This window comes from Brienomyrus brachyistius, chromosome 1, assembly GCF_023856365.1.
Source record: "Brienomyrus brachyistius isolate T26 chromosome 1, BBRACH_0.4, whole genome shotgun sequence".
In the NCBI taxonomy this organism is placed as follows: Eukaryota; Metazoa; Chordata; class Actinopteri; order Osteoglossiformes; family Mormyridae; genus Brienomyrus; species Brienomyrus brachyistius.
The window spans coordinates 36,441,606-36,468,529 of NC_064533.1; the positions used below are offsets into that span (position 1 = coordinate 36,441,606).

Here is a 26,924-nt window from a genome sequence, read left to right on the forward strand (position 1 = left end):
CATCACCCTTCGCTGTCTGGATGCCAGTTTTCGGATCCCAAGTGCTCAGTGACAATAATGGCTGACAGAGTGCAGCAACGCCAAACCTCCATTAATCAACCCAAGCGCCATCAGACTGTGGCTTTCTTTGAATGAGTGACTGGAGATGGGTCCTTTTAAACAAATTCATTTTTAATATGTTTAATATGTTTACAGCATACAGGCAGCCTCGGTTTATTTACACTCGATAGCAAGGATAAATACAAAATAGCTGAGGAAAAAGCTTGCAGTCACAAACTATAACAATACAACAACCCATCCCATTTTTCCCAAGTGCGGTCTCTATTCGCTTCTTCACGTGCTTCACAACCGAGACTAGTCATCTGTACAGAGTATCGCTACCTGCTACCAGCTTCACACCTATAACTCTTACTCACTCTGCCCAGCGACACCTGCTGGAGGCCAAAACGAAACGACATGTAAATGGACGATAAAAACAGGCTGTTTGTTTTTTTTGTTTTTTTTTTTGAGTCCCAGGGCAAGACGCTATGTGAACACAATACAGTAACTATCTACTGAGAGAGTAAGTCGTCCTGCTAATATACTGTATAGACATATACATTTGGAAGAGGAAAAAAAAAAAAGAATTTTTTTTACATTCCTGAGTCCAGAACTACATGAGCAGTTGCAGTTGAAAAGTGAACAAAAAGAAAAACAGGCTGCTGTTAATGATCTGTTTTTAGGATGACACTAGACGCAAAACACTGAAAAAAGAGTTAAATTCAAGTAACTCCTATAGTACATGATGTTCATCATGACAGTAACGTCACAGGCAATCAGCTGCGGCAGAGAAGCACGTGCCTCTCTGCAATGCTACTTCAGGCCGAGGTGTGTGTGTGTGTGTGTGTGTGTGTGAGACAGCAGCCTCCCGGCGAGACACCTGAGGAGCTGCACTCTTATAAAAGTATGGATGGCGACCACAGTATCGAACTGACAAGGATGCTGCCCGCGGACCCTCGGCTCCCCCGTGCTGCTGGTGTGGCTGCTAACTACTGGTACCCGGTAACTGGAGAGCTTGAGTCCAGCAGGCGCGCATCGCTCACAGTGGCAAAGTCGAACAGTCACGTAGTACGAGGCCCGTGCGTTTTCCCCACCGTCACAGCTACCTGTCATGCATTTGTTACGCAGGTGATGACTCTGCAGCCTCTTCCTGCCCCCTCACCCGAGTCTCCCATCGTAAATCACAAATCGTGCTACAGAGACCACAGCCTTGCTGGGTTTTGCAGGTTTTGTCCAGAGGTGGAAAGTTCAGGTCCAGAAATTACAAGTCCAGACCAAGATTTTGATTCAACCAACCAGTTGAGTACTCTGTGACTGTGACTCTATGTTCAATCGGTTGGTTGAAACAAAATCTTGGTCTGGATTTATACTTTCTGGACCTGAACTCTCTGCCTCTGGTTGTGTCCCCCCCCCCCATACATACATCTGCGTGGTCTGACTTATGCTGCTGTCTGTCTGTGCTCTATGATTAGCCCAGGATTGGGCAGAAAATAACACCACCTTAATGAGTCAAAACAGGCCAATTACTGACAGCTGAAAGTGGTCAGGAACTCTGAAATTTACTGCTTCCCCCCTCCCCCCACGGCCATAGATATTTCCTGCTAAGCCGGGTTATGTGCCTGCAGCCCACTAAGGTGCCTCCACAGCACTCTGGATGGAAAATTAAACGGTGGTCACTGCAGTGCCCACATGAATACAGGGGTACATTTTCCTCACTTTTAGAAAAAGTCACTTAATCATTTGCCAATTAGCACACGGTGCTGGGAGTCTTTACACAGCTGTGTAGAGTGTAACAGCATTTCTTGGGTACTCAGTGATTTAACTCAGTGATTTAACTCCGGGCTCCACTGCTTCCTGTGTCCTTAACACAACACGAGGTAACATTTCAGGGCAAATACAGAGGACGCTCCACGCGTGGGGGTGGGGTCTGCTCAGTGGCTTGGGCACTTTGGCCTTTGTGAGCATCACAATGCTGCAGCTGAAAGCATGTCTGGGGTTGTTTTTAGTGACAGACTTGACAGCCTTTGCTGGCTCACACAACAGGATTTTAAATCACATGAAAGGTGCCAGTGAAGTAAAATAAGTCAGTGAAGTCTGGCACGTTTGCCACAGTACGTCCGCAAGGGAAAAAACAGCTGGATCTTTTAACAAATACAACCTTCAGATATGAGATGGTATATATTAACTAATTCATTACGTCAAGCTTCACTTCAGTTCTTTTCACTTAACAATAACTTTCAGCTGCAACAACACCCCCCTTGAATGCTGCCTAATTTAACTTATACGTGTAGTCTGCTACTAAAAGTGAAAGCACCATTTTTCAGGATTTTTCAGCTCATGTCAGCGTAATCAACAAGGCCATTATAATCTGGGATTCTTTGGTGTGGCTGGGAGAGTGAATCTTCGGCCCAGCGGGGAATGTTTGCTATGGAGCCCAGGAATCAGCCTGCTGCTGACGGCCACTCCATGACGGGGACATTTCTGCTCACGCTTCACACTCTATGTACACGCTCGAGAATGGTGGAGTGACGTGATCATGAACTGGAAAGACCTTCATCAACCTGGATTTTGCCTATATCTCAAGTTTCTTGGTCTAGAAGATCAACCCTAAAAAAGATACAAGCTTATTTCTTTAGCTACTTGTAAATGCAAGAAAAAAAAATATATGCACATTTGCGTCAAAAGCCTCCACAGCAGAATGTCACTCTATGCTTGTTTCTCTCTTTTCACAGGCTCTCAGGTTGCCATAATGACCAAAAACGACCAATAAAGTGTCACCTTATTCACCATGTCACCGCTGTTCCCTCAATCACCACTAACGACGGGAACCCCCCCCCCCCACCACCACATAACTGATGTCTGCTTTTTGAGCGAAAAAATAAGGCCGCATAGCAGAAGCTGTTTTCCCTTCTTCTCTGGAAGAGGGAGAGAAGGTGGTTTTTAACAGGACTGTCAAAGTAGAAAACAAAACTTAGAAGTAGACTGAAGTGGAGAGACGCTGGACTTTAGCTCTCGGGCTCCTCCGGGTGGAAGGGGAGGCAGGGCTGCGGGGCGGAGGTGCAGGTGCCTCGGGACACCCGCTGCTCCTGCTCCAGGCCAAGCTGCAAGCCGGGCGAGGGCGACAGGCTGCGCATGGCCAAGCTGCCCGAGCTCTTGAAGGTCAACTCCTGGGTGGGCAGCAGGGGCTTGAGGATGCTGACCAGGCAGAAGGCGGAGCCACTCTTAGGGATGAAGTTGACCTTGTTCCTGTCAGGGCACAGGAACTGTGGGATGTCTCGGGGCAACCTGGGCCTGATGACGAGGAGAGAGAGAGTGAGAACCTCCATCCATGCCTGCCAGGTGTTCATCAGCAGTGCTGAATGACTGGCAAGCTGTAGCACGGAGACGGGTGCTTGAGCCGAGAAGGGCACTCACAGCGTTTCCTCAAAGGCCTTGATCCGCTCGCAGCCCTCAGGAGGCTCCCGCTTGAACATGTAGCTATTGTTGGGTCTCGGCGAGAAGGCGTATTTGGGCACAGGGGAGCTGCCATCCAGGTCTGCAGAGAGGCGAGATCACGTTTTAGGAGCTGCTTCCAAAACAACACTCACCCCAGCGGTAATCACCAGTGTGTAGGTCTGCCCCCCCGTACCTTTGTGGGTACTGGCCCTGCAGTCGCTCAGGAGGTCCACGCTCGGGCACGGACTCTGGCCCCCAGTGTCGTTGGCCACGGCAAGGAAGGCCGGCGAGATGGACTGAGATCGGCTGCTGCTGTTGCTATGGTTAGTGCCTCCGCCCCCTCCTCCGCCAGAAGGGGTCTGCGTGTCAATACTGCGAGTGCTACTACTGCGTTGCGCTACAGGCGGGGGAGCGCGGTGGCCATCTGGGATGTCCTGGGGCTGGAAAGTGGCGGGGGGGGGGGTCACACACGATCATAGTAGGTGATGATGCTGGGAGGCTGGTGGGTTTATCTGCCACGCTGTGCTATACTCACTACGAGCTGCTCATCACGCTCGGTGGAGTCCCGGATGATGATGCGCTCGATCTCCTGGTTCAGCCCCTCCATGCTGTTCCTGAAGCGGGACCCCGTCGATTTCGGCACCGGGATCAGAAAGGTCTTCGTCACCGGTGCCTGGGACAGGAAGACGGCAAGGCAGGGTGAACTGTGACATCATACCCAGAGAACAAAGGGTCCGACAGATGTGAAAATCCACTCTGGATGCTGCCGTTTGTGTCTGTGACGAAGGGGCTGGACACGAAGGGTACCTGACCAGAAGATAGTGTGAGGAGTTAAGCAGCAGGTTAATGATTGTTCACAAATGGTTGAGAAAAACCTCTTGTGTGAATAAAGCACAGCTTGCAGGTAACAGCAAAGACTTGTTCTAACACAAGGACCCTCAAATAAACAGAAAACACCCTAGAGCTGATGAAGCTCCATATGCAGACCTGTGACTGATTAGGTTGCATGCCCTAGCCAGGGAAGTGATCCATGCAGATCATAGGACCCCCCCGGCTGATCCCAGGTCCCAGGACACTTTATCTCCTCAAACTCCGAGCCCAGCCCCGAGAGGCAGGACTTGAAGATACAGGGTGTGAGCCAGTGCTGTGTAGTAACATATAATCTGTTTTACGTAATCTGATTACAAAAATCAAGTATTTGTAGAGTAAATTGGAGTTGGGCACCCCTGTAGTAGGACAAAATACTGACAGTATGGTTTGTTGCTAGGATTTTTCAGCGACTCCTTCGCCGCTTGTTACAGGGAACTTGGTTGACATTGATGGTAGAGTTGCCGCCTGTCCCATATTGAAAAATGAAATGCTGTATTCCATTTTGAGGCAATGCAGGACGACAGCAGATACCCTAACTGCTGGTTTCTGTTCTTCTGGATGGCAGTGCTTCAGGTGGTGAAATCATGTTGCAGTGTCTGCAGATTTAGTTGGTATAGGTTTATGACAGTACTTATAACAGACAGCACAAGTCTGTTGCAAGTGTGACCTTAAACACTGCCACAGCACCAGTTTCATTTTACCTTGTTTATCCACAATGTCTCCTATAAAAGATATTAAAAGATGGTGTGGGTGCTGAGCTGAGACTTTAAATTTCTTCTGCTGTAACTCTTATCTCTACCATGACTCACATCTTACCAAAACATGTGGTTTGGTCCCCTAACTGCAAACCTTGCTGTGAGTGTTTTTGGTTATTGGTTGTCTGATCTTAGATGGCTATCATATGATTGCTTAGAATTACATTAATCTCTCACGTGATAGTATCAAGCAATGTTTCTTTATCAACAGTATATTGAAATTATTAGTTTTCCTATCCTATCGATTACATTTTATATAAAGATATAAAGTCTATATATCATTAATATCACCCAGCCCTATTGTGAAACCAGTAACACCAGTTAGCTCAGGTGAGTGTACGGAAGTAAACTGATTGTAATCAGGTTAGATTGCATATTTCAAGTAATCCAAAGGACTATGTTACTGATTACATAATTAGTCTTGTAATTTGGAATCTGTACCAAATTACTTTCCTGAAGTAATCACCCAACGCTGGTGTGAGCCCCCGGAAACCAGCCAGACATCATCAGGTAAAAATGGTAAAAATGATCACCTGACTGCACCTGGCAACCATGAAAACTTATCTAGTGACAAACGAAAATGCCCTCTTTGCATTGCATGTATGGAATTGACACTGGTATACAATGCATATACACATACACTTTGGTGAATAGTTTGATCTGCTGCAATCCAATTCCAATGAAGGATCCAGCTGGAGGAGCCTGAGGTGTCTGTCCCCCACGTTACTGTGAAAATGTCTCGCCTTTCTGAATAACGGGCCAATTCATGAAGTTCATATGAACAAAGGTTGTGCTATAACACACAGACTAGACTCATTGAGTGAAATGGGACGAAAAACCAGTGTGGCCTGGTGAGAGATGATATCCTGATCTCGGCTCATTGTTTACACAGGCTTCAGCCAGTGCACAGGTCTGTCCAACAGGTCATGGCCGCACATTTACACAGCACAGAGCAGAGCTCTTCATCGTGCAAAGACACTGAAAGCCTTTGATTGTGTAGATCAAATCTAAGAGGAGCTGAAGGCTCAACATGCATCATCCTGCTTTGGCAGCATCTGCAGAGCCAGCAGAACTGCAAAAATCACCTGCAAACTGTGACCTTTATACTACATAAACAAGGGTGGTGCAATGGGTTCGTACGTTAAGCTCAGAGATGTACGATATACTGGTTAACATATCGGTATCAAAACTTAAGTCTGGGCTGATATTGCTGCCCGATATTTACACTCCATCAGTACTGAAAGTCAGCAGCATCTCAGCTAAAGACATAACTACTAAAATAATGAAGAAAGTCACATTGGACAATAAGCCATTTTCCATAGATGAGGATGAGGGATTTCGTTACCTCATTCACCACTTAGAAGCAGGGTTGCCACTTTGAAATCCGAAGAAATAAGGAATTGTTAATTACTATTCTATATTTTTTCACCAGCACATGTATGTATATCCGACTTAAAGATGTATATGACGATATAAAAAATGACAGGAAAGCTAGAGCACAAAGATGGAGACTTTTACGTAGAATTTTCTTAAGCTGAAATATGAATACGCAAGCAAAAAAAAATGGGATTCAAAAATGCATTTAATATACTTGGGATACAAAAATATTAACTTCTATTTCAAAATAGGTTGCACTGGTGCTTGTGGTCAACCAATCAGCAAATTTTATCACTATAAGCCCCACCCCAGTAGTTCCTGGTCGAATAGAAAGAACCTACTCTGGAGTAGAGCCTAAAAAAAAAAAAAAAGTCCAGGAACTACTTACGAGGAACTAGTCCGTCCAAGTTCCTGCAATGATGAATTAACAGAAGTTCCTGTATGGCATTTAGTTAGTGTCAAAGCCCTCGCACATACAAACCACGTGTGCATATACCTTAGCGTGTAGAAAACGTCTGCACAACACTCGCTCACTCGACAGGCTGAGTTTTGAGACTTTGGAGACGGGAACAGTGGCTGATTTCACCACTTTGTTGATTGATAACTTTGAATCCTGTGATTGGCTGTTTGCTTTGGAAGAAGATGATCACTGACCAGTCGAGAGAACAGCCAGTTTCACACTCTCATGATGTCGGACCAAGGAAGTCTTACAGTAAATTAACATCTTTCAGAATTCCTATTTTATTATTGTATTATTGCACGTTCAAGGTGGTAATCAGAATAATACATCCATGATTCAGAATTAATTCTTTTGAGATTTGGCCTGTGGATTCAAGTGTGAAAAGGCACACTGCCGAACGAGGGCAATACTGCCAGCTTTGGCGTGATGCTCTACTGGCTTGGAAGGCCGACGGTGGAACGGCGGGATGGAGAAGAACAGAGGAAGCGTTCAGGTTCCAACAGCCTTTCAGGATTTGCAGGGGGGAAAATGCAAACACAAATACAAAAAATCCCAGATTAACGCCCATTATCAAGATTTAAAATGGGAAATACAGCCAGTATTTTCTCAGTTCAGCACTGCAGTGAAATGATGTTCCAGGAGGGGCTTCTGTACACAAAGCTCCACGCTCTCTTGCTGACCTTCACACCACGAGCAGATGCTGGGTTTGCTCCGCCTCCTGCAGGAGGCGGGATAGGGAATGGTCCGAAAGCTGGCAGCCCTGCGGTGGGGGGAGGGCTTCCAGACACACAGGGAATGGCACCATGTCTGTACGGATGAGAAACCCACCAGGGCTGCAGACGCAACAGCTATTTGGTCCCCCCCGGCGAAACAAGAAGAGATTTCCACTCTTTTTGCCAACTCCTACTAAGCCAAAATACTAGAAAGTCAGTGCAGTGAGATGATGTAACGTGTTATTCTGATGAAGTACGATCACAGCATAGCGGTCGGGGAAACGCTCACTGGTTACCAGACGAGAGCTGGGTTTGAAACGCAGATTCCCGTGGAGCTGGCCAGCCCCTCCCTGACTCTGTTTTAATACACCCAGGGCTATTTGGGCTTGTGTTCTGTCCCCCAGCTGCACGCGAGACGCTTAATATGCAGGGAATGCTTCAGTACCTTCAGACCATCCTGGCAGTGTGTTTCTGCATCAAATTTAGGCTTAAAAGTGGCTGTTTCTACTTGTTGACAAAATTGATCAAAAGCACCATCATACTTTTGTTAAAAGGCAGATTATTTAAAATTACTCATGTAACTTTGAAAAGAAATCCTTTCCTAACACATGGTAGGATTCATATTCCTCTTGTAAGCTCATCCCTGGCATGTGCCACAGAGAGCTGAGAGATTGGCTGTTTCATTTAGTGCACACTCCAAAGCCAAAGGTGCATGCACACACACACACACACACACACACACACACACACACACACACACACGTACATGTATGCACACACACATGCACATACGTATACAAACACAAACGCACACCAATCAGCCATAGCCTCCCTCTCACCCCCCTACTCCACAGAGGTCACACTGTGCTCTTTCACACACTTGTTTTACATCAGTGTCATCCACCCACTGGGAGGGGGGGTTGGGGGGGGAGGGACACAAAGCCCGCCTGGGCTGCACAGGGGCAGGTGTGATGCCTCCCTGCACATCCCTAAATACACAGACAGGCAGCAGAGAAGCCCTGACTGCCCCCGCAGGCTGGGGATTATGAATTAATGGCCCAGGGTGCAGCTAACGGGGGTCCCGCAGCTGCGTCCCATTAGCGCCAGCGCTAACTGGAAACTGACCTGAGGAGCGAGAGGGCCAAGAATCCACCACTGCCCCAAATTACAGCCCAATAGCAGGAAATGCAAGTACAAATAAATAAGACCGAAACCACAGCCAACCAGTGGCCGTCTCTAAGAAAAACACCTACTGCCGCTGCAAAGACTCAGACGGGGTAAGAAGGGGCCACATCACCGCAAAGACTCAGACGGGGTAAGAGTGAGCCACACCACCACAAAGACTCAGACGGGGTAAGAGGGAGCCACACCACCGCAAAGACTCAGGTCGGGCAAGAGGGTGCCATACCACTGCAAAGACTCAAATGGGGCAAGAAGAGGCAACAGGAAAGACTCAAATGGAGTAAGAGGGAGCCACACCACTTCAAAGACTCAGATGAAGTAAGAGGGAGCCACACCATCGTGAAGACTCAAATGGGGTAAGAGGGAGCCACACCACCGCAAAGACTCAAATAGGGCAAGAGGAGGCCACAGCACAGGAAAGACTCAAATGGGGAAAGAGGAGACCACAGCACAGGAAAAACTCAGGTTGGGTAAGAGGGTGCCACACCACCGCAAAGACATAGATGGGGTAAGAGGGAGCCACACCACAGCAAGGACTCAGGTCAGGTAAGACAACGCCGCTCCACCGCAAAGACTCAAATGGGATAAGAGGAGGCCACACCACCGCAAACACTCAAATGGGGTAAGAGGGTGCCACACCACTGCAAAGACTCAAATGGGGTAAGAGGGTGCCACACCACTGCAAAGACTCAGGTCAGGTAAGAGGGTGCCACACCACCGCAAAGACTCAGATGGAGAAAGAGGGAGCCACACCATAGTGAAAACTCAGATGGAGTAAGAGGGAGCCACACCATTGCAAAGACTCAAATGGGGCAAGAGGAGGCTTCACCATTGCAAAGACTCAAATGGGGTAAGAGGGAGCCTTCACCGCCGCAAAGACTCAAATGGGGTAAGAGGGAGCCACAGCACCGCAAAGACTCAAATGGGGCAAGAGGAGGCCACAGCACCGCAAAGACTCAAATGGGGCAAGAGGAGGCCACAGCACCGCAAAGACTCAGATGGGGTAAGAGGGAGCCACACCCCCGCAAAGATTCAGATGGGATAAGAGGAGGCCACACCACTGCAAAGACTCAGATGGGGTAAGAGTAGGCAAAACCACCACAAAGACTCAGATGGGGTAAGAGGGAGCAACATCACCGTAAAGACTCAGGCGGGGCAAGAGGGGGCCACACTGCAGTACCAGTAAGTTGACAGTGTATTCATATAGATATCTAACAAAACAGAGCCTTGGGGCGCATATGAATATGTAAATAATTTTTATTAGCAAGGTATCAGGGGATTTAGTGACCCAGAAAAGATGAAAATCACCTATAACGATGAATTACAGAAACTGAAAGTTACCACAAAAGACATTTTCTAGAGTGATAAGGCTAAACAAACAGTAAATCAGGTTGAACTGAGGAAAAGTACAAACGTACTATTGAGAGCACATTTGTAAAACTGGGTTAGACTGAGAAAAGGTGCCTGTATAATTAGCTAAAGGTCATGACCTCTGGCAGGGCCCTCCTGCCACGTGTGCTTGTGTTCCTCTACAACACATGTAGCATCACATGTACGCTTCCTGACAGCCCTCATGTGACCACGCAATGAAACGCCCCCACAATAAACTGTGAGCTCATCAGTGTTTGCCTCCTACATGCACCCACACACGCACACACTCTCTCTCACACACACACACACACACACACACACACACACACACACACACACACACACACACACACGTTGGTGTACCTATGTAAATGGGGACCGTCCATTCATTTCTATGGGAAAAATCCTAATCCCAATCACGACACCCTTAACCCCCACCCAGCCCTAACCTTAGCCATAAGCAACCAACCAAAATACAAGACTTTTGACACTTTTACTTTTTTGATTGCATTCACAGATTTTTATAAACCTGAAGTTATCCAGATGGGGACCTGAAGAAGTGTCCTCAAAAGTAGGAGAATTTCAGGTTTTACTGCACTTTGGGGACAATTTGGTCCTCAAATATGATCTATGCAACCCCCCCCCCCCCACACACACACACACACACACACACACACACACACACACACACACGGTGCACACGCTCACCTGTGCCTGGCTGATCACCACATGGTTGCCGTTGAAGGCGGACTTGCGCTCCTTGTCACGGTGCCGCCGGCTGTTGTGTTTGCTGCGCTGTAGCTGCTGCCGCAGCTTAGCGATCTGGTGGGGGGGCAGAATGACAGCAATGGAGAGATACGATCACATGGCGCATTTACACACACATACTCCAACCTGTGGTAATGGTGTAAACTCTGGGAAACAGGGCCTCTCTGCACTGTCTGTAATCAAACAGCAACCGATCCGCAGTAAGGTGACAGAACATTCCAGTGCGACTACTCCTTTTCACTCCTGGTGAGATTCTCCTCTTATTTGCACTGGAGACGACACCTTATTGATGGTATCAGTCTCTCACAGGGCATAGGTATGTCAGGGATATAGTTATGATCTGTTGATAGTACTGGAATAACAGGGTACAGTTACATTATTCTTAATGCAGTTTTGTTCAGTTTTATATATATATAACCACAAGCCTTTGTGCACAACTGCTATGTCAAGGGTAACAAACACCTCCTGGAAGTGTTTGAAGTTGTCCTCGCTCAAACCCAGCAACGGACACGGTAACCCCGACTGGGAGAGTGGCTCTGCCTGTGTAAGTCACTTGGACGTCCAATCAGAGGAGGTCCGTCCTCCTTAAGAGCATAAACCCAGCAGGCATGTGAGTCAGGCAAAGCCTCACACACATTCGCTCTGGTTTGGTGTTTACAATGGGACTGGACACCTTCATGGTTCATATTAACAGAGATGAGGCACAGGACTTGAAACAACTTGTATAAAGATGTGAAGAGGTTTGTGTATGTTTGCAGCCCAGACCCAGGGCCTGGTGGAAACCACTCCAGTCACTTAGAACAGCTTATACATTTAGTTTGTGTGTCTAACCAGTGCTGAGATTTTCACTTTTTCTTATTTGTTTAAAATTAAAATGGTAAATAGTACATTTTATGTTGTTATTTTATCTATATAGCATTATATATCAAAACACTTTTCTCAGTTTTCTGAGTTAATATATTGGAAAGTTCAACATGTATAATTTATATGTAATATATAACAACTAATAATTATGAAGCATCATCAGGACACACGTTTTTGAAAGTTTATAACTGGGAGTTGAGGCACCAGTCGATCTGTGAAACTGCGAATATGGAATGCTCTGGAATACTCCAGAGGTCTCCCATGTCTGGTGACGCCTGCCCCTCCCCTAACCCTCCGTTTACTCTGCGGCCAGTGAACGCGCTGTGCTTCAGAGGAAAGACACTTTCATATGCGACGATCATCGGCATGAGCCCTGAGGCGGCATGCATGGCAGGGCAAAGGGGGGTAACAGTCAGACGGCAGGTCACATGGCGGTCAGACGCAGTTAGAGAGAAGGCAAAGTGCTGGTGAAGCGTGAATGGGAGAAAAAACAGGAGCAGATGAGGCAGCAGAGGGGAGAGTATCCGGCAGAGAAACGGAAGACATGCATGGGGAAGGGGGGGGCAGATGCAGATTAATATGGTAATGGCATGGGGTGACGGACCGGGGTATGCAGCAGGGGCATCGATCTAACCCTTACTGAATGGAACAAAGGGGAGGTGGGGGGCAGACGAGACCACAAGAGCGTCTCTGACCTCCTTAAGCTGGTCGGTGCTCCCCCAGGAGGCCGAGCGCTTGTGGGAGCTCCTCCTCTTCTCCGAACACTCATCTGCCCAGGCTTTGGGGGTCTGCAGAGATGGGGGGTGGGGGGTGGAGCCGGGTTAGACCGACATGGCGGGGGCCCGCAGTGTCTGACAAACCCACAACCATCATTTAAAAAGACTCAGGCCAAGCGGTTAATAAATGACGCTAAACCCTGTGGCTTTAGAGCGGGTTCAAGCATGAAGGCCCAAAAAGGCGTGAGGGGGGGGGGGGGGGGGGGCTGTGGCACGTCGACAAGGTGGTCCTCTGTGTCCTAGGCAGTCAGGGTGTGTTACTCAACTCTCTCCCTCTCTCTCTCTCTCTCTCTCACACACACACACACACACACAGACAGACACACACGGTATACCTATCCTTATGGGGCCCGCTCATTCACTTCTATGGGAAAAATGCTAACGCTAACTATGACAACCTTAACCCCCACCCTGCCCTAACCATAAGTAACCAAGCAAAATGCAAGAGCTTTTGCATTTTTAGTTTTATCATTGCAGTCACCAATTTTTATAAAATATAACTGGTCCCCATAAGGTAAAAATAAACAGGCATTCATCACATTGTGGGGACATAAGGTATACCTAGACCACACACGTGCACACACACACGCACACACACACTAAGATCATCCTGAGAAAAGGCAGACTGAGGAGATGCGGGGGGGGGGGGGGGGTGTACAAAACATCACTGTCAAGTTCAATACAAAAGGCGCCCCATAAGAAATGACACTGGGTGAGTGACAGGGGAGATACTGAAGGTCCCAAATCAGAGCAGCAATTAAGAAGAAAAAAGGCAAAATAAAAGCCCCAGAGAGAACAGAAGGGTCAGCTAACCAGGCGTTCACGGCGTCAGGGGATATCTCTGACTAGCGGCTCTTAATTAAGCATTTTAGGCAAAATTAAGTGTGAAATGAATGTAGTGTTAGTGACTTTTGAAACTCTTCAGTCTGTGCTCATGCAATCTGCCAGCTCCTGCACGGCCAAGGTGGGGCTCGCCCACAAAGTTCTGTGAAGCTTTTATGCGTTTATGAAGCATGGGAGAGCACTGCCGCTCCGAGACACCCTCTCACCAGCAAAGTCTCCCATCCCCTCTAAGCAAGGAGGCCAGCTGAGGTGCGTGGCCTCTCAGTGGTACCAGAATCTCATGGTACGCAGTCATGGTTCATTAATTGTGCCAAAGTGTCAGGGTTTGATGTGGGGGGTGCGGGTTATTCATCTTACTCTCTACTTAGGGAAACAGACTTTCAAAAAGTAAGAATTCTGTCTTAATACACAAATTCAATCAAGTTCCTTTAAACTGGACAGATAAAGGATGAAAAATATGTGAAATGTGAAGATGAGTGCCTGTGTCGAGACACTTGGTTCACCCCAACCTTCACATCAGTCCTCCCCACTTCGGTTAGTGCATTTATCAGAGGGCAAGATAAAATCAGTACATAACTGCAGCAAAAAGAGGGAGGGCTAAGTTCACAGAGAGGGAACACAGCACACACACTACAATGACAATAATCTACACAGGCATTTTCACTCAGCTTAGCAGCAAGGGGGAAGGCCCGTCGGTGTCACACAACACAGGCTGAGAGAGGGAATGGTCCGGCTGTGTCACACAGCACACAGACCGAGAGAGGGGATGACCTAGCTGTGTCACAGTACACAGGTTGAGAGAGGGGACGGTCCGGCTGTGTCACAGTACACAGGTTGAGAGAGGGGACGGTCCGGCTGTGTCACACAGCACACAGGCCGATAGAGGGGATGACCTAGCTGTGTCACAGCACACAGACCGATAGAGGGGATGACCTAGCTGTGTCACAGCACACAGACCGATAGAGGGGATGACCTAGCTGTGTCACAGCACACAGACCGATAGAGGGGATGACCTAGCTGTGTCACAGCACACAGACCAATAGAGGGGATGACCTAGCTGTGTCACAGTACACAGGCTGAGAGAGGGGATGATCTGGCTGTGTCACAGCACAAAGTCTGAGAGAGGGGATGGTCCAGCTGTGTCACGCAGAACACAGGCTGAGAGAGGGCACGGCCTGGCTGTGTCACACAGCACACAGACCGAGAGAGGGGATGACCTAGCTGTGTCACAGTACACAGGTTGAGAGAGGGGACGGCCCAGCTGTGTCACAGCACACAGACTGATAGAGGGGATGGTCCAGCTGTGTCACAGCACACAGACCGATAGAGGGGATGACCTAGCTGTGTCACAGCACACAGACCGATAGAGGGGATGACCTAGCTGTGTCACAGTACACAGGCTGAGAGAGGGGATGACCTGGCTGTGTCACAGCACAAAGTCGGAGAGAGGGGATGGTCCAGCTGTGTCACGCAGAACACAGGCTGAGAGAGGGCATGGCCCGGCTGTGTCTCAGAGCACAGAGGCTGAGAGAGGGCACGGCCTGGCTGTGTCACACAGCACACAGACCTGCTGGAATATTCCTCCAGCTGCTGCTAGCCTGGCTGTAGCACAATAACACGGAGGTAATTTTCAGAGAAACTTCTGTTGAAGTGCCATAAAAGACCTAGTATTGACCCCATGGTTCACCAGACGTAGCTACTTTTTCCATACACCCATACACACATGCCTCTAACATACATACACAGGTGCACGCACATACTCACGCAGAGAATAACACTAAAAACAGCACGCAGTAAATTTACAAGCCAGCCACATACCAACAACTTACTTTAATCACTCTCAAGTTATTTGGCAGAAAATGGGCTCCAAATTGCCCCCCTCCCTATAAAAACTAATGACCATCCAGAAAGTCCGTGAACACGCCCATATGACTTTATTCTGGAACATTCCTACGGCAGCTGGTAGCTTCCTGTGGAGGTGTGTGCATGACTCTCACCACACCTGCCCGTGAAGAGAGGAAAGGAGAGGAAAGGAGAGGCCAAGAAAGGAGAGAACGGGAGAGGAGAGAGGAGAGGGGAGGAGAGGCCAAGAAAGGAGAGGAGACGAGAAGCCACAACTCCCCGAGTGAGAAAGGGGCTGACCCCCACCCCCCCAAAGCAGCCAGCTGCAATGCATCACTCCCTAAAACAGCCCCTGACATCCTTAACACCGCAATTACTCCCCTGCACTGTGTAGTCAGTTTGCTTGATGATATTTACAGCACCGTGGACTTTTCAAGCAGTTAAATGTGTGAGCTCTGCATTTACTTAATGTGATTACACTGTACACCCTAATGCACGTAACCATCACTGCATCTGTACTGCTATGTATTTACTTAAGATAATTGCACCACTGTCTACTTTGCTAAAAAAATTATATTTGTACCGTTGGTGTATTTAATTCACACAGGGTTCAAAGCAAGAATCCCAAACACTGCAAATATTTCCTGCAAATAAATGTTTCCAGAAAATAGTAATAATCAAAGTTACTATAACATCAGCAATATATAATGTCGTCTTACCAGCATTTTCATGACGCTTAGGCAGAGGCTTGAAAACAATCACCATGACACTGGAGCTCATTCTGGAATGGTGTTAAATGGTGTCTCTGTTTACACTGGTGGGTAAACACCCAGCCACACACACACAGCCGCATACACACAGCCACACATACACACACACACACACACACACACACACACACACACACACACACACACACACACACACACACACACACACACAGCCGCATACACACACACACACACACACACACACACACACACACACACAGCCGCATACACACAGACACAGACACACACACACAGCCGCATACACACACACACACACACAGCCGCATACACACACACGGCCGCATACACACACACGGCCGCATACACACACACATGGCCGCATACACACACACGGCCGCATACACACACACACAGCCGCATTCACACACAGCCGCATACACACACAGCCGCATACACACACACACACACACACACAGCCGCATACACACACACACACACACACAGACACACAAAAACAGACAGACAGACAAACACGCACAAACATGCGCGCACACACCCACACCCACACACACACACACACACACACACACAGACACACATACACAGATGTGAATGCACACAGCCAGATGCAGGGGGGGTCAAACACAAATAGAATCGGCTGTCGCAGGGTCTCGTTATTTCGACCTGGGGGGGCACCGTGGTCTGGTCCTGTCCAAATCGCAGCATTTACAGGACCCATCTCCCACCTAAATGAAAGTTTTACGCCGCAGAATCAAGGCCCAAGTGGCACACTGACTGCAAGCTGTGGGGGTGGTGCGGAGGACACAGTCATTGTGTGTATGTGGGTGGGCACATGTAACACAGGATATGCCCGCGGTGGACCAGCGGTGGGCAGGAAGGGGGCAAGAAACCAGCGGTGCAAGTCAGCATGTGCCGCAGCGAAAGGGTACGGTGGAGCGCGGTGCCCCGCCAACATGCCAAACACACATTGTTTATATCCGCTATTCATCCACTGAGCCCGACAACTAATCTGGCAAAACAAAATTCAGCCAGTAGAGTGATGACAGTCTGACCCACCAGGGCCTGTAGCCCTCAGCTTGAACTTGACCTAGATAAAAACAAATGCAAAAAGCTACACAAACGTGCAGCACTGCCAGTGTCTGAAGAGCGCCTGTAATGCAGAGCGCCTGTAATGCAGAGCGCCTGTAATGCAGGGCGCCTGTAATGCAGAGCGCCTGTAATGCAGAGCGCCGATAATGCAGAGCACCAGTAATGCAGAGCGCCGGTAATGCAGAGCGCCGGTAATGCAGAGCGCCTGTAATGCAGAGCGCCGATAATGCAGAGCGCCTGTAATGCAGAGCGCCGGTAATGCAGAGCGCCGGTAATGCAGAGCGCCGGTAATGCAGAGCGCCGGTAATGCAGAGCGCCGGTAATGCAGAGCGCCGGTAATGCAGAGCACCAGTAATGCAGAGCGCCGGTAATGCAGAGCGCCGGTAATGCAGAGCGCCTGTAATGCAGAGCGCCGATAATGCAGAGCGCCTGTAATGCAGAGCGCAGGTAATGCAGAGCGCCGGTAATGCAGAGCGCCTGTAATGCAGAGCCTGCACTTCCAGGACCGTCGGCAGTACATTCCTGGTCAGAAAGACCCAGCATCTGATTCAAGGATGCAAACTGGGCTTAGGAAGCAGACGCTGGATTTCCTTATATTCTTACAGACAGTATGATGGGCTCTGTGTATAATCCCTCTTTTATAAACACCCCCCACCCTCTTCCTCTGCTTTGTTCCTTCTAAGACACGGACGTGAACAAAAGGCCAAGAATTTCTCCCGAGTGGAGCCATTATCTGGACCTGGCCCTCAGTTTCGCGCGCCATAAACGCAAAAGCCTGTTTCGGCCGGACAACTGCCAGCTGCAAATTCACTTAAGACTCTCAAAACGCACAAGTGTCAAAAAAAAAGTTCAGATTTGAGTTTGTTGGGGGGGGGGGGGGGATTTACATAACAAAAAACGTCCCCTTCTCATTAAAAAGTAGCGCAGCTGCAACCAGCACAGAGATCTGCAGAATACTGAGAGCATTCAAGTCATCAAGTGGACCACACTTCAATGGATCTTTATAAAAACTGGTCTCTTCTCTCCCTCACTGTGCCTGCAAGGCCCTTTCAAGCATACATGCATGCATGCACGTGTGCACACGACACACACAGAGACACACAGAGACACAAAACTACTCAGGTGTCCCCTTGACAAGATACACCATTTTAATGCCCTAAAAATCTCCCCTGTGCATTGAAATGCATGATTTATGCTGTGTTTTTTCAGCTTTTCCCTTGATCAGCTCACACTGGGAAGAGTCCCCCCCCACTCGAGACTATTTCCCCCGCAGATGGAAATCTGCTGGTTCTGGGTCATTTAAACAAAGGCTGTCTGCCAAGGAGATGTATTTTTGTGATGATTATGTTGATTTTTTTCCCTCCCTGTTACAGGCTACCGACGGAGCATAGAATCCCTGACACGTGCAAAAGGACCAGAGAGACCAGAGGACTGCAAATGGAAGTTAAACTAAACTGAGGAAGCACCGTACAGAAACTCCAAATAAATATGTAAGGTTAGAGAAACAAAAAACCCTGAATCAGAAAACATACATTTGGCCTTAAGTGTTACACGTTACACAAACACACACTATTAAGGCACAAGACTATAAAACCAAAGGAGTGACAGAAGCAGGAACACAAAGCAGCTTTAAAGTTATAAGCCACTACTTTAGGGTAGAAATAAAAAAGGTGTTTCATCAGAAATATCCTGGGAGGAAGGGTGGTGAATATCACTTAAGTACTCAGATTGTTGCTGTGTCACAAAAACCTTTGGTTTAATTCAGAGAATGAACAAAAATATTACTTGTGAGGTGATATAATAAATAATAATAATAATAATAATAATAATAATAAATACACACTTTTGCAAACAAATCTTGCACAGAATACCAGAAACAGCCGTAATTTAACTCGAATTATTGCCCTGAAATGTTCTAAATGGCAGCAGAGAATTCAGCAGGAAAAAGTTTCTGGTGGCTTCAGTCGAATGAGTACAAACCAGTAGAAACAACAAGCCTGTTAAGAGACGATGGTATGTTAGGTGTCACTCATGAGCCACAGCAGTGTCTGAGAGGTGCGGCAATGGCTGGAAATGGCCAATGAGAGGCGTGGGCAACAAGGGGGTGTGGTCTGCAAGGGGCATTGTCTGTGTGGGCATAGCCAGGATTTACCTGAGTGGCCTTGTCCCGCATGCAGGGTGCACACTGGATGCTGCTGCCGTCCCGAGGCCAGTGCCCCGCCAGGTAAGAACCAGTGAGTGTATCCAGCGAGGAGGCGCAGCGGAGCCCACTGCCCACGGGGCAGGCCGGCGAAAGAGCCGCGGGAGTCTGCTTGGCCCTCTCTGCAAGGGGTGGGGGAGTAAGAAAAAGACCATTGAGAAAAAGAGGGAAGTAAATGGCAGGAACTGGGATGGGGAAGAACATTACACAGTGGAAAAAAAGCAAAGGAAATTAATAACAGAACAGAGAGTAAGTACAAGCATGCATGGCAGGCAAACCAAGGTCGCTCATTTCCATATACTTAGCTGCACACAAAAAATGCTAAATGCTGACATTTCATTGGCTTCCAGTGGATCCAGCGTTGATGCCAAAAATCCCGACGTCCAATAAACCGTTTCTTCCACAAATCACTGGAGCCCCAGATTAAATCCCCCCCCTAATCTCTGCCTGTAGTTCGGCAGTCAAACAATCCTTTTAAATGAATCTAACCCTTATTAATGCATGGTCAGCGGCAGCACGGCCAGGCCTGTGTTTATTCAGCCCGCACTGCTTTACCCACAGGTCCTACCACCCTCCCACCCTCCTCCATTTTGGCTCCTTCTGTCTCCGCCCTCCATTCTGTCTGTTCCCCTAAATTCTCCATGTCACCAGGGGACAAAAGACCCCGTTTCATTTTCCTTCCATGCAAGGCACATGGTGAAATGCCTTTACACCTCGCCATTTTTTTAAATATAATAAATGATTATCCATTCTCAGTTAAAGCTGTCAGCAAATGAAATATGCAAAAGCAGGTTTTTCTTGGTGAGTCTGAATGCCCAAACTCCCATCTTTGCCTCTGTTTTCCTGTCTCACCCCATTCGCATCTACATACCACCACGGCTCTCTTGTAAATGTTCCTGGACAGATTTTTAAAGACAGCTGCTAGAGGCGAAACCAAACACTGACTTTACACAAAGCTGCCAAAATACCATCAAAACCCCTGTTTTCCATTAAAGTCATTTTGTGGTTTATGGTTGCATCCAACTTCTGATTTATTTTATGAACAAGGGAGAATATAAAATGAAAAGCAGAAATAAAACTTCTAAGGCAGGTCTTCTTAAATTTCTGAGTTCAGTTTTCACGGTTTCCCAGACAGAGAGGATTAATGCAACCTCTTCTTCATGTCACACTGCTTGTATTTATTTGCTTCTAAGACATCTTATGCCTCAAGTGACTATGCATGCACTCCGCCACCAAGTGGTGCATTCTGCTCATGTACACCAGCTTAAATGCATTATCGTATCTTATACTAAGGGCAGCAGACGGACATGAGGCCCAATTTGAAAGGCCCCCAGTCTGCCCCTCTGCCCTTAGCTCTTAAGACGGGTGCTCAACTGAAAGAATCCACAGCAGGTGGAGTAGTGATTAAGAACATGAATTCACAAATCAAAGCTCCTGGTTTAAATCATAAGAGGGTCCCATAACAAGGCACTAAACTCCAACCAATCCTGTATCGCCTCTAGATACATGGGCCCAATAGCGTCATGAATTACATCACCCCAAAGTGAATATGCAGCAGTATCACTGCACATGATACACCGCACTAAGAAGTAGCCGCTCTTAGCAGAAATGCCTTTCCCATGTGTACGGTGAGAGACTGGTAGGAGAAACACATGCGCTTGCAATTTATATAAATCCACATTTCTATATGCATGTAACAAATGTCTATGGACTATTTGCTCATTCAGATTTCATACGAGAAATGCAATACTTGGATGTACACAGTCCTCAATGCAGACCCTTGTGTGTGCCCTAACCAACTCTCGTACACACACACACACACACACACGCGCACACACACGCTGTCGCACTGGCTTTCACAGCAGGACTGCAGGAAACAATGCAATGCAGAAGAAAAGGGTAGCAGGCTTGTCCCCATGTCGTTTTGCCAAAGGGAAGATTGTTGTTTAGTTTAGCATCCATTGCTACCAGCTTGTCCCAGTGTTATCCTTTCTAATCCTGAAGACAATGGGGAAAAAAAATCTTAACGTTCAAGCAAATGCCTAAGAGCGGAGTTCGTCCTTTCTCTTAAAACCAGCGACCTGGAGTCCATTCTGCAGACTGGAGAGGGAATATTTCACAATGCATCACCCCTATGAAATTTAGAGGCAGAAAGTTACCTTTGATCAACCAACTACTGGCAAGTATATGGAGAATTCTCAACAGCATCACACAAAATAAAAAGATTCTGGTCGCTATAAATGTAATACAACAGAACAGGCAGCCATTTTCATCAGATTGCAGACATCTGCTGGGTTTACATCCTATATACCGCTACTACCTGTAAAACATATATGATCATGCGGGAGGGAGGATTTTGTATCAGATAAAGATATTCCAGTGTTTCCCAACCAGGTCTTCATGGACCCACAGTCGGTCCATGTTTTTGCTCCCGCCAAGTTCTCTCCCAGACAGTGCACATTTTTGCTCCCGCCAAGTTCTCTGCCAGACAGTGCACATTTTTGCTCCCGCCAAGTTCTCTGCCAGACAGTGCACATTTTTGCTCCCGCCAAGTTCTCTGCCAGACAGTGCACATTTTTGCTCCGATTTTTACAGGGAACTGGGAGGGAGCAACAACTTAAACTGTAGGTGGGTCCCCAAGGACCAGATTGGGAAACACAGATATTCTATTAAGCCAGCAAGCCACTATAGATGGGGTCTGCAGCAAGGCCCTTAAGTCCAGCTGCTCTAGGAACCGCTGACCCACATTTTGAAACTGTACGGTCCTTTGATTAAAAGCACCTGCCAAATAAACAAATGTAATATAAATGTAAATGTCTCTATAAATATTTCTTAAATAAATGCCAGATAGAGTGTGGATAGCCGTTGTAGAATAAAAACCCATAGAAATACTTTGTGCGGGAAGAATCGAGAGAATCTTGGAATCAAATAGCATCTGTGCACTTAGGGGTCTGCCGGTACCAGGGTGTTTCCTAACCCACCTGAATGTCACAAATTCAGCTCCCAGGGAAGATCCCACTTGCACAGCACAGTCTCACACTTCAACCACTCATCTTCTGTGCCGGATGCCTTTGCAAAACTGCCGTTCCACTGCAAACATCTGACCTTTTGTACTCTGCCAGTCTTTGAAAGCTCATTACTGGACAGTTAACCTACAGTCCTGCCTCAGACAGACTGTTACAGTCATTCCTGCAATGGTGAGGCTCACACTTCTCCCCAGTCTGCTCTTCCACCACCGTTACCCTGACCCAAGAGAGGCCCCCCATTGCATAAACTTGTACTATTCTCTTCTCAGATTGAATCCTTTAAGGCAAAAAATGTATTATCAGCAATATTTATTCTTCGCCCCTGAATTTCTATAGTCACAAGCCACTGAGCCTCATGTCAGTGAGTAGGAGCGAAACCTTGTCCAAGTCAAGCAGGTTGCTGATGGTGACCTGCAATGGAAGCTATCCACCTGTGTACTGTAGCACTTTTCACATAAACTCATCTATTCATTGCCATACTGAAGCAATTCGATTAATTTCTATTTTAATCACTTTACATATAGGGTGCAAAAGGGCACAAATGTAGCCACAAATATTTGGCATTATAACACTCCCCATACACAAACACACTCACTCAGCCTATATTTTAATAATAAATACTTTAAATATATCATGAAAATGGGTTCAATACCTCACCATCACCCTCCCTGAAGGTATGATAACAGAAAAAAAGGAACCGAATAAGGAGGATTACAATACTGGGTCTGTTGTTTACACTATATGCAGCAGACGCAGACGGGAGCTTTATCGGTTCGCAGGAAAACCCAATGCTCCGTTAATGCATTTGCAAACATGGACGTTACACTCGAAGACTGCGAAGGCAGCGCCGGGTGCTTTATTACACCCGGCGGTAACAGCTCTTCGCCAAGGAGGGGCAACGAAGATGGAGCCATTCTGGGCAAGGTGTCCTCTGACTACACAAACACTTAGCCCATCCACCATTCATTCACTTGCTCCTCCATATTTCACCTCCATCGCCTTGCTCGGCTTATATCACTGGGCACATTTTGATCGTTGATTTCTTATCCGCCATTCCACTGGTCAATAATCGGACAAACGGCTCTTTGTATATGGACCATAATAAAAGCGAGCAGCGATAGTGATATGCTTTTTGCCTGCTCCTGATGAACTCCCTGCCCCTCCCCCCACACTGTACCACAGCAGATGGGAGCTGTTCTGCTCCATGCTGCCAGCTAAGGCTTTTGTGAGAGCACCACATCTTGTAATGGCATCGAGGACTAAGACATTACAACATTAATCTCAACCATTACAATTACTGGAAATGCAAACGACTGTTGAAAATGCAAAAAAACACAAAACAAAACAAACAGGAAACCGGTCCGATCACAGGCTCATTGCAGCAGACATCTTCAGTTATGACAATAAATAAAAGCTCTGAATCGATACACAATAAAATGGTGCGTGATTGATCGCGCATCTAACATCGCGACTGGTCTGATACAATCGTGCAAAAGGCAAAGTAAAATCTTAAAACGCTCAAAAAGACGTATCAAAACAACATAAACATAACACAATTTAGGCTCGATTCCCCAAAATGCTCTACGTGTGAGTTGTTTATCTCCTTGCACGCTATGCATCCGCACCACTGGCTTCACCATGGCTAAATCGGTGAATTGATTATGGCGCCGACATGCAAAGAGCGGCTATAAGACCCTTCTGCTGCATGATTGTAGCTATACTCTATACGATTTATTTTCTAATAGATCATACCTTTGCAGATTGGGGAAATGAGGCTTCGTCTGCCTGGTGATTGTCTGTCGTGTTCTGGCAAGTACTGCAGTCTTCCTCGGGTGCCACCTGAGGATGATGATGAGGAGGATAGGGATGGTGAAGATGATGAATGCGTTGATTGCAATTGGGTTATCAACACCGGAATGGTGAGCAGACAGCACAGCTGCTCGATGGGGAAAGAAGAAAGGGTGCCTCCGGGTATGAAAAATGGGGAGGCGGTGCTGATGTTGCCGTAGGTGTGGACGTTTTGCGGCGAACGAGCAGCAAATTGCTGCGGCGGTGCGGCTGCTGCAAGTGACGACTGCGCCTTAAGTGTTGCGACCGTGTCTTGCGTGGAAAGCCGGAGCAAGGGGCTACCTCTGGGTGACGGTGACGAAGATGACGATGAAGATGTCACAGTCTGCGTGGCAACGGCGAAAGCAAGGCTGCCGATGGTGGAGATGGAGAGCGCAGAATGAATGGGAGCGTCGGGGATCGCACGAGCTGGGCTGCGAGCGCGTGACGTGGACGCGCGCGTGCACTTCGCGTCGCTTTTACTGTTATTGCTGCTGCTGCCGCCGCCGCGAGTGGGGCTGCTAAAAACACCATGTGCAGACTTCTTTATCAGGGAAGGATGCGATTGAGGGTTTAGGTGAAACGGAACGATAGCTTTCATAGGCAGCAGCCGACTAACCGAGCCCACTCCTGGATCGACAGTTAAACCACCGGCGCCTACTCCACTGGTTGCACTACACGACGTAACGTTGTTCGTGGTCGGCGACCTTTTCCTTCGAACTCTCTGAAACATTTTATTCGGAATTTTATTCCAGCAAAGCCATTGTCGTTTTAAAAAATAAATACAGGATGTCCTTATTTACCAAGCCATTTTGCAAATCCTTTGTATCGATTGCTATTAGTTTATCCTGTTTTGCTGATATTATTTAATTTGTCAACTCCCACCAGTTTCCCTTTTTGATGACACCCCAACACCCTTCACACACAAATACCTCTGGTAGACTAGTACTGAATTACTTGGAATACGCTATGAAACATGCCAACACAGCGTTGACTCTAAGTCTGCCTTCGTTTCATTGGTTAATCCTAGACCTATATCAACTTCTCATTGGTCAAGTCACACATTCTAGCTTCTTAAAGGCGCATATATCCAAATTTAGGGTGTTTTTCCTGCGGCTACAATGAAATATTTTCTATGTTTGTTACTGGGTTTGTTTATGCGAAACATAAACACCAAGCACCAAACTGCATCTATTTTTTACGTTTATAATTCTGCATAAACCTCGAGGACCCACCAAACTGCGTATTTCTTTTCACTATTTTTGAAACAAAAATAGAGTCGCCAAGAAATACCCAGAAATTAGGCGCAGAAATTGATTCCCAAACGCAATTAATCACCAACTTTAATTCACTAATTAATTCTACATCAATAGACATGAAAAATGGCTTTGACCAGGTTATATTTTATTGACATCTTGCCAAATAATTCGAATTAAAGTGGATTGCAAGTCTGGGTCTCATGTTTCCACATACGTAGCAGATGAGGAAGGGAGAATGCAGGACCTCCTTATATTTGGTTGCTAAAGCATTACGATGGAGGTGTAAATAATACGGAAAGTTTGTGTATACGGCGATTTTTTTTTTTTTTTACCGATAGAGTAGTTTTAATATTTACGGTAATGCTAGTTAGCTCAGCGCAGGAAACAAATGTGTACATCCGTAAACAATTAGCCGTTTTAAATCATTTTCTTACTGACTAGTTCTTAGAACTATACTACTAATATTGCTGATCACTAATTATGACCTACATACGTTCCAATGCTACAAATGGCTAGGTAATCGGAAACTCACGTTAAATCACAGATACAAAATTATACAATTCATTGTTACACAATCTGTCTCAAATAAGCTAACAGTTTTATCGTTTACATTTTTTGTGAAATATCGCTCTTACGTAATAGACAATAGTACAGAATACTGTTTGCCTTGAGCCATGCGTCTTTACTCTTTACTTTGTTTTCCTAAACAAGTCGCTAATATAAGAAATACCACCATCTCGTGGTCATACAACCAAACATGCATCCATGTTATATGCCCTATGCAGGGTGGCGGGGGTCCTACAACTAAACAGAGAAATCATTTCGTGTTGATCACCATATTCGCTCTTTATTTGGATTGGGACCGAAAAATTCACAGAGTCATTATAGGGCAAAGACTGATCAACGTAGCCCCATGAATATAGTTAATCACAAGACCAATTTAGTGAATTTAAAACGGAGTAGTGGTCATTATTGACACATCACAGCACAGAACAAAGAGAAATGGGTTCTCTGTATTTGACCCCTATGTGACATAACAGGGGGCAGCTAATTCAGCACCCAGGGAGCAGTGCATGCAGGTAGTACGTTGCTGGTCAGGGATTCAAAGCAGCAATCTTTTATATTACAAAAACACTTCCCTAACCATTAAGCCATCACAACTACAAAACTTAGCATAGTACTTGTTTACCAGCAATGACTGTAATCAGGTAGCGTTAACACATCTTAGTTCTTTCTCAGCAATACCTGCAATTTATTTGAAATTTCAGCTTCGTCAAACAGCAGATCACAGCTTGGCCTCCGTTACCTTCATTAATGAAAACGACATCCGAAATGTTCTGCTCAGGTTTTTGCAAGTTATATCACGTATACACCTTTAAACTCTACTCAATCGCTACCTGCCTTACTCGTTTTACATTTTAAGTAAAAACACATATACACCATCCATATAAATATGACTCTTGTGAAATATAACAA

At 46.8% G+C, this 26,924-nt stretch overlaps 1 protein-coding gene across 4 annotated transcripts; it reads right to left on the reverse strand.

Annotated features, from left to right (window-relative positions):
• Positions 1-150: 150 nt before the first annotated feature.
• LOC125746233 (protein FAM117B-like) lies at positions 151-25,185 on the reverse strand. 4 transcript variants are annotated; one of them, XM_049020005.1, is made up of 9 exons: positions 24,493-25,181; positions 24,115-24,201; positions 19,289-19,458; positions 12,530-12,622; positions 10,911-11,024; positions 4,010-4,147; positions 3,668-3,914; positions 3,454-3,574; positions 151-3,330 (listed from the first exon to the last, which is right to left on the reverse strand). In XM_049020005.1, exons 1-9 carry the CDS (start codon positions 24,920-24,922, stop codon positions 3,045-3,047), a joined length of 1,686 nt encoding a protein of 561 aa, XP_048875962.1. In that variant the 5' UTR covers positions 24,923-25,181; the 3' UTR covers positions 151-3,044. The 4 variants fall into 4 exon arrangements, with proteins under 4 accessions (XP_048875962.1, XP_048875947.1, XP_048875955.1 ...); XM_049019990.1 differs by having other exon boundaries at positions 24,115-25,182; XM_049019998.1 differs by lacking the exon at positions 12,530-12,622 and having other exon boundaries at positions 24,115-25,185.
• Positions 25,186-26,924: the final 1,739 nt, after the last annotated feature.

Excerpts from the sequence above, each read along its gene's own strand:
- LOC125746233 (XM_049019990.1), bottom strand. The coding sequence starts at position 24,922 with ATGTTTCAGAGAGTTCGAAGGAAAAGGTCGCCGACCACGAACAACGTT. Across the intron at positions 12,623-19,288 it reads TGCGGGACAAGGCCACTCAG|ACCCCCAAAGCCTGGGCAGA; the intron begins GTAAATCCTGGC and ends CCATCTCTGCAG. Across the intron at positions 3,575-3,667 it reads CAGGGCCAGTACCCACAAAG|ACCTGGATGGCAGCTCCCCT; the intron begins GTACGGGGGGGC and ends GCCTCTCTGCAG.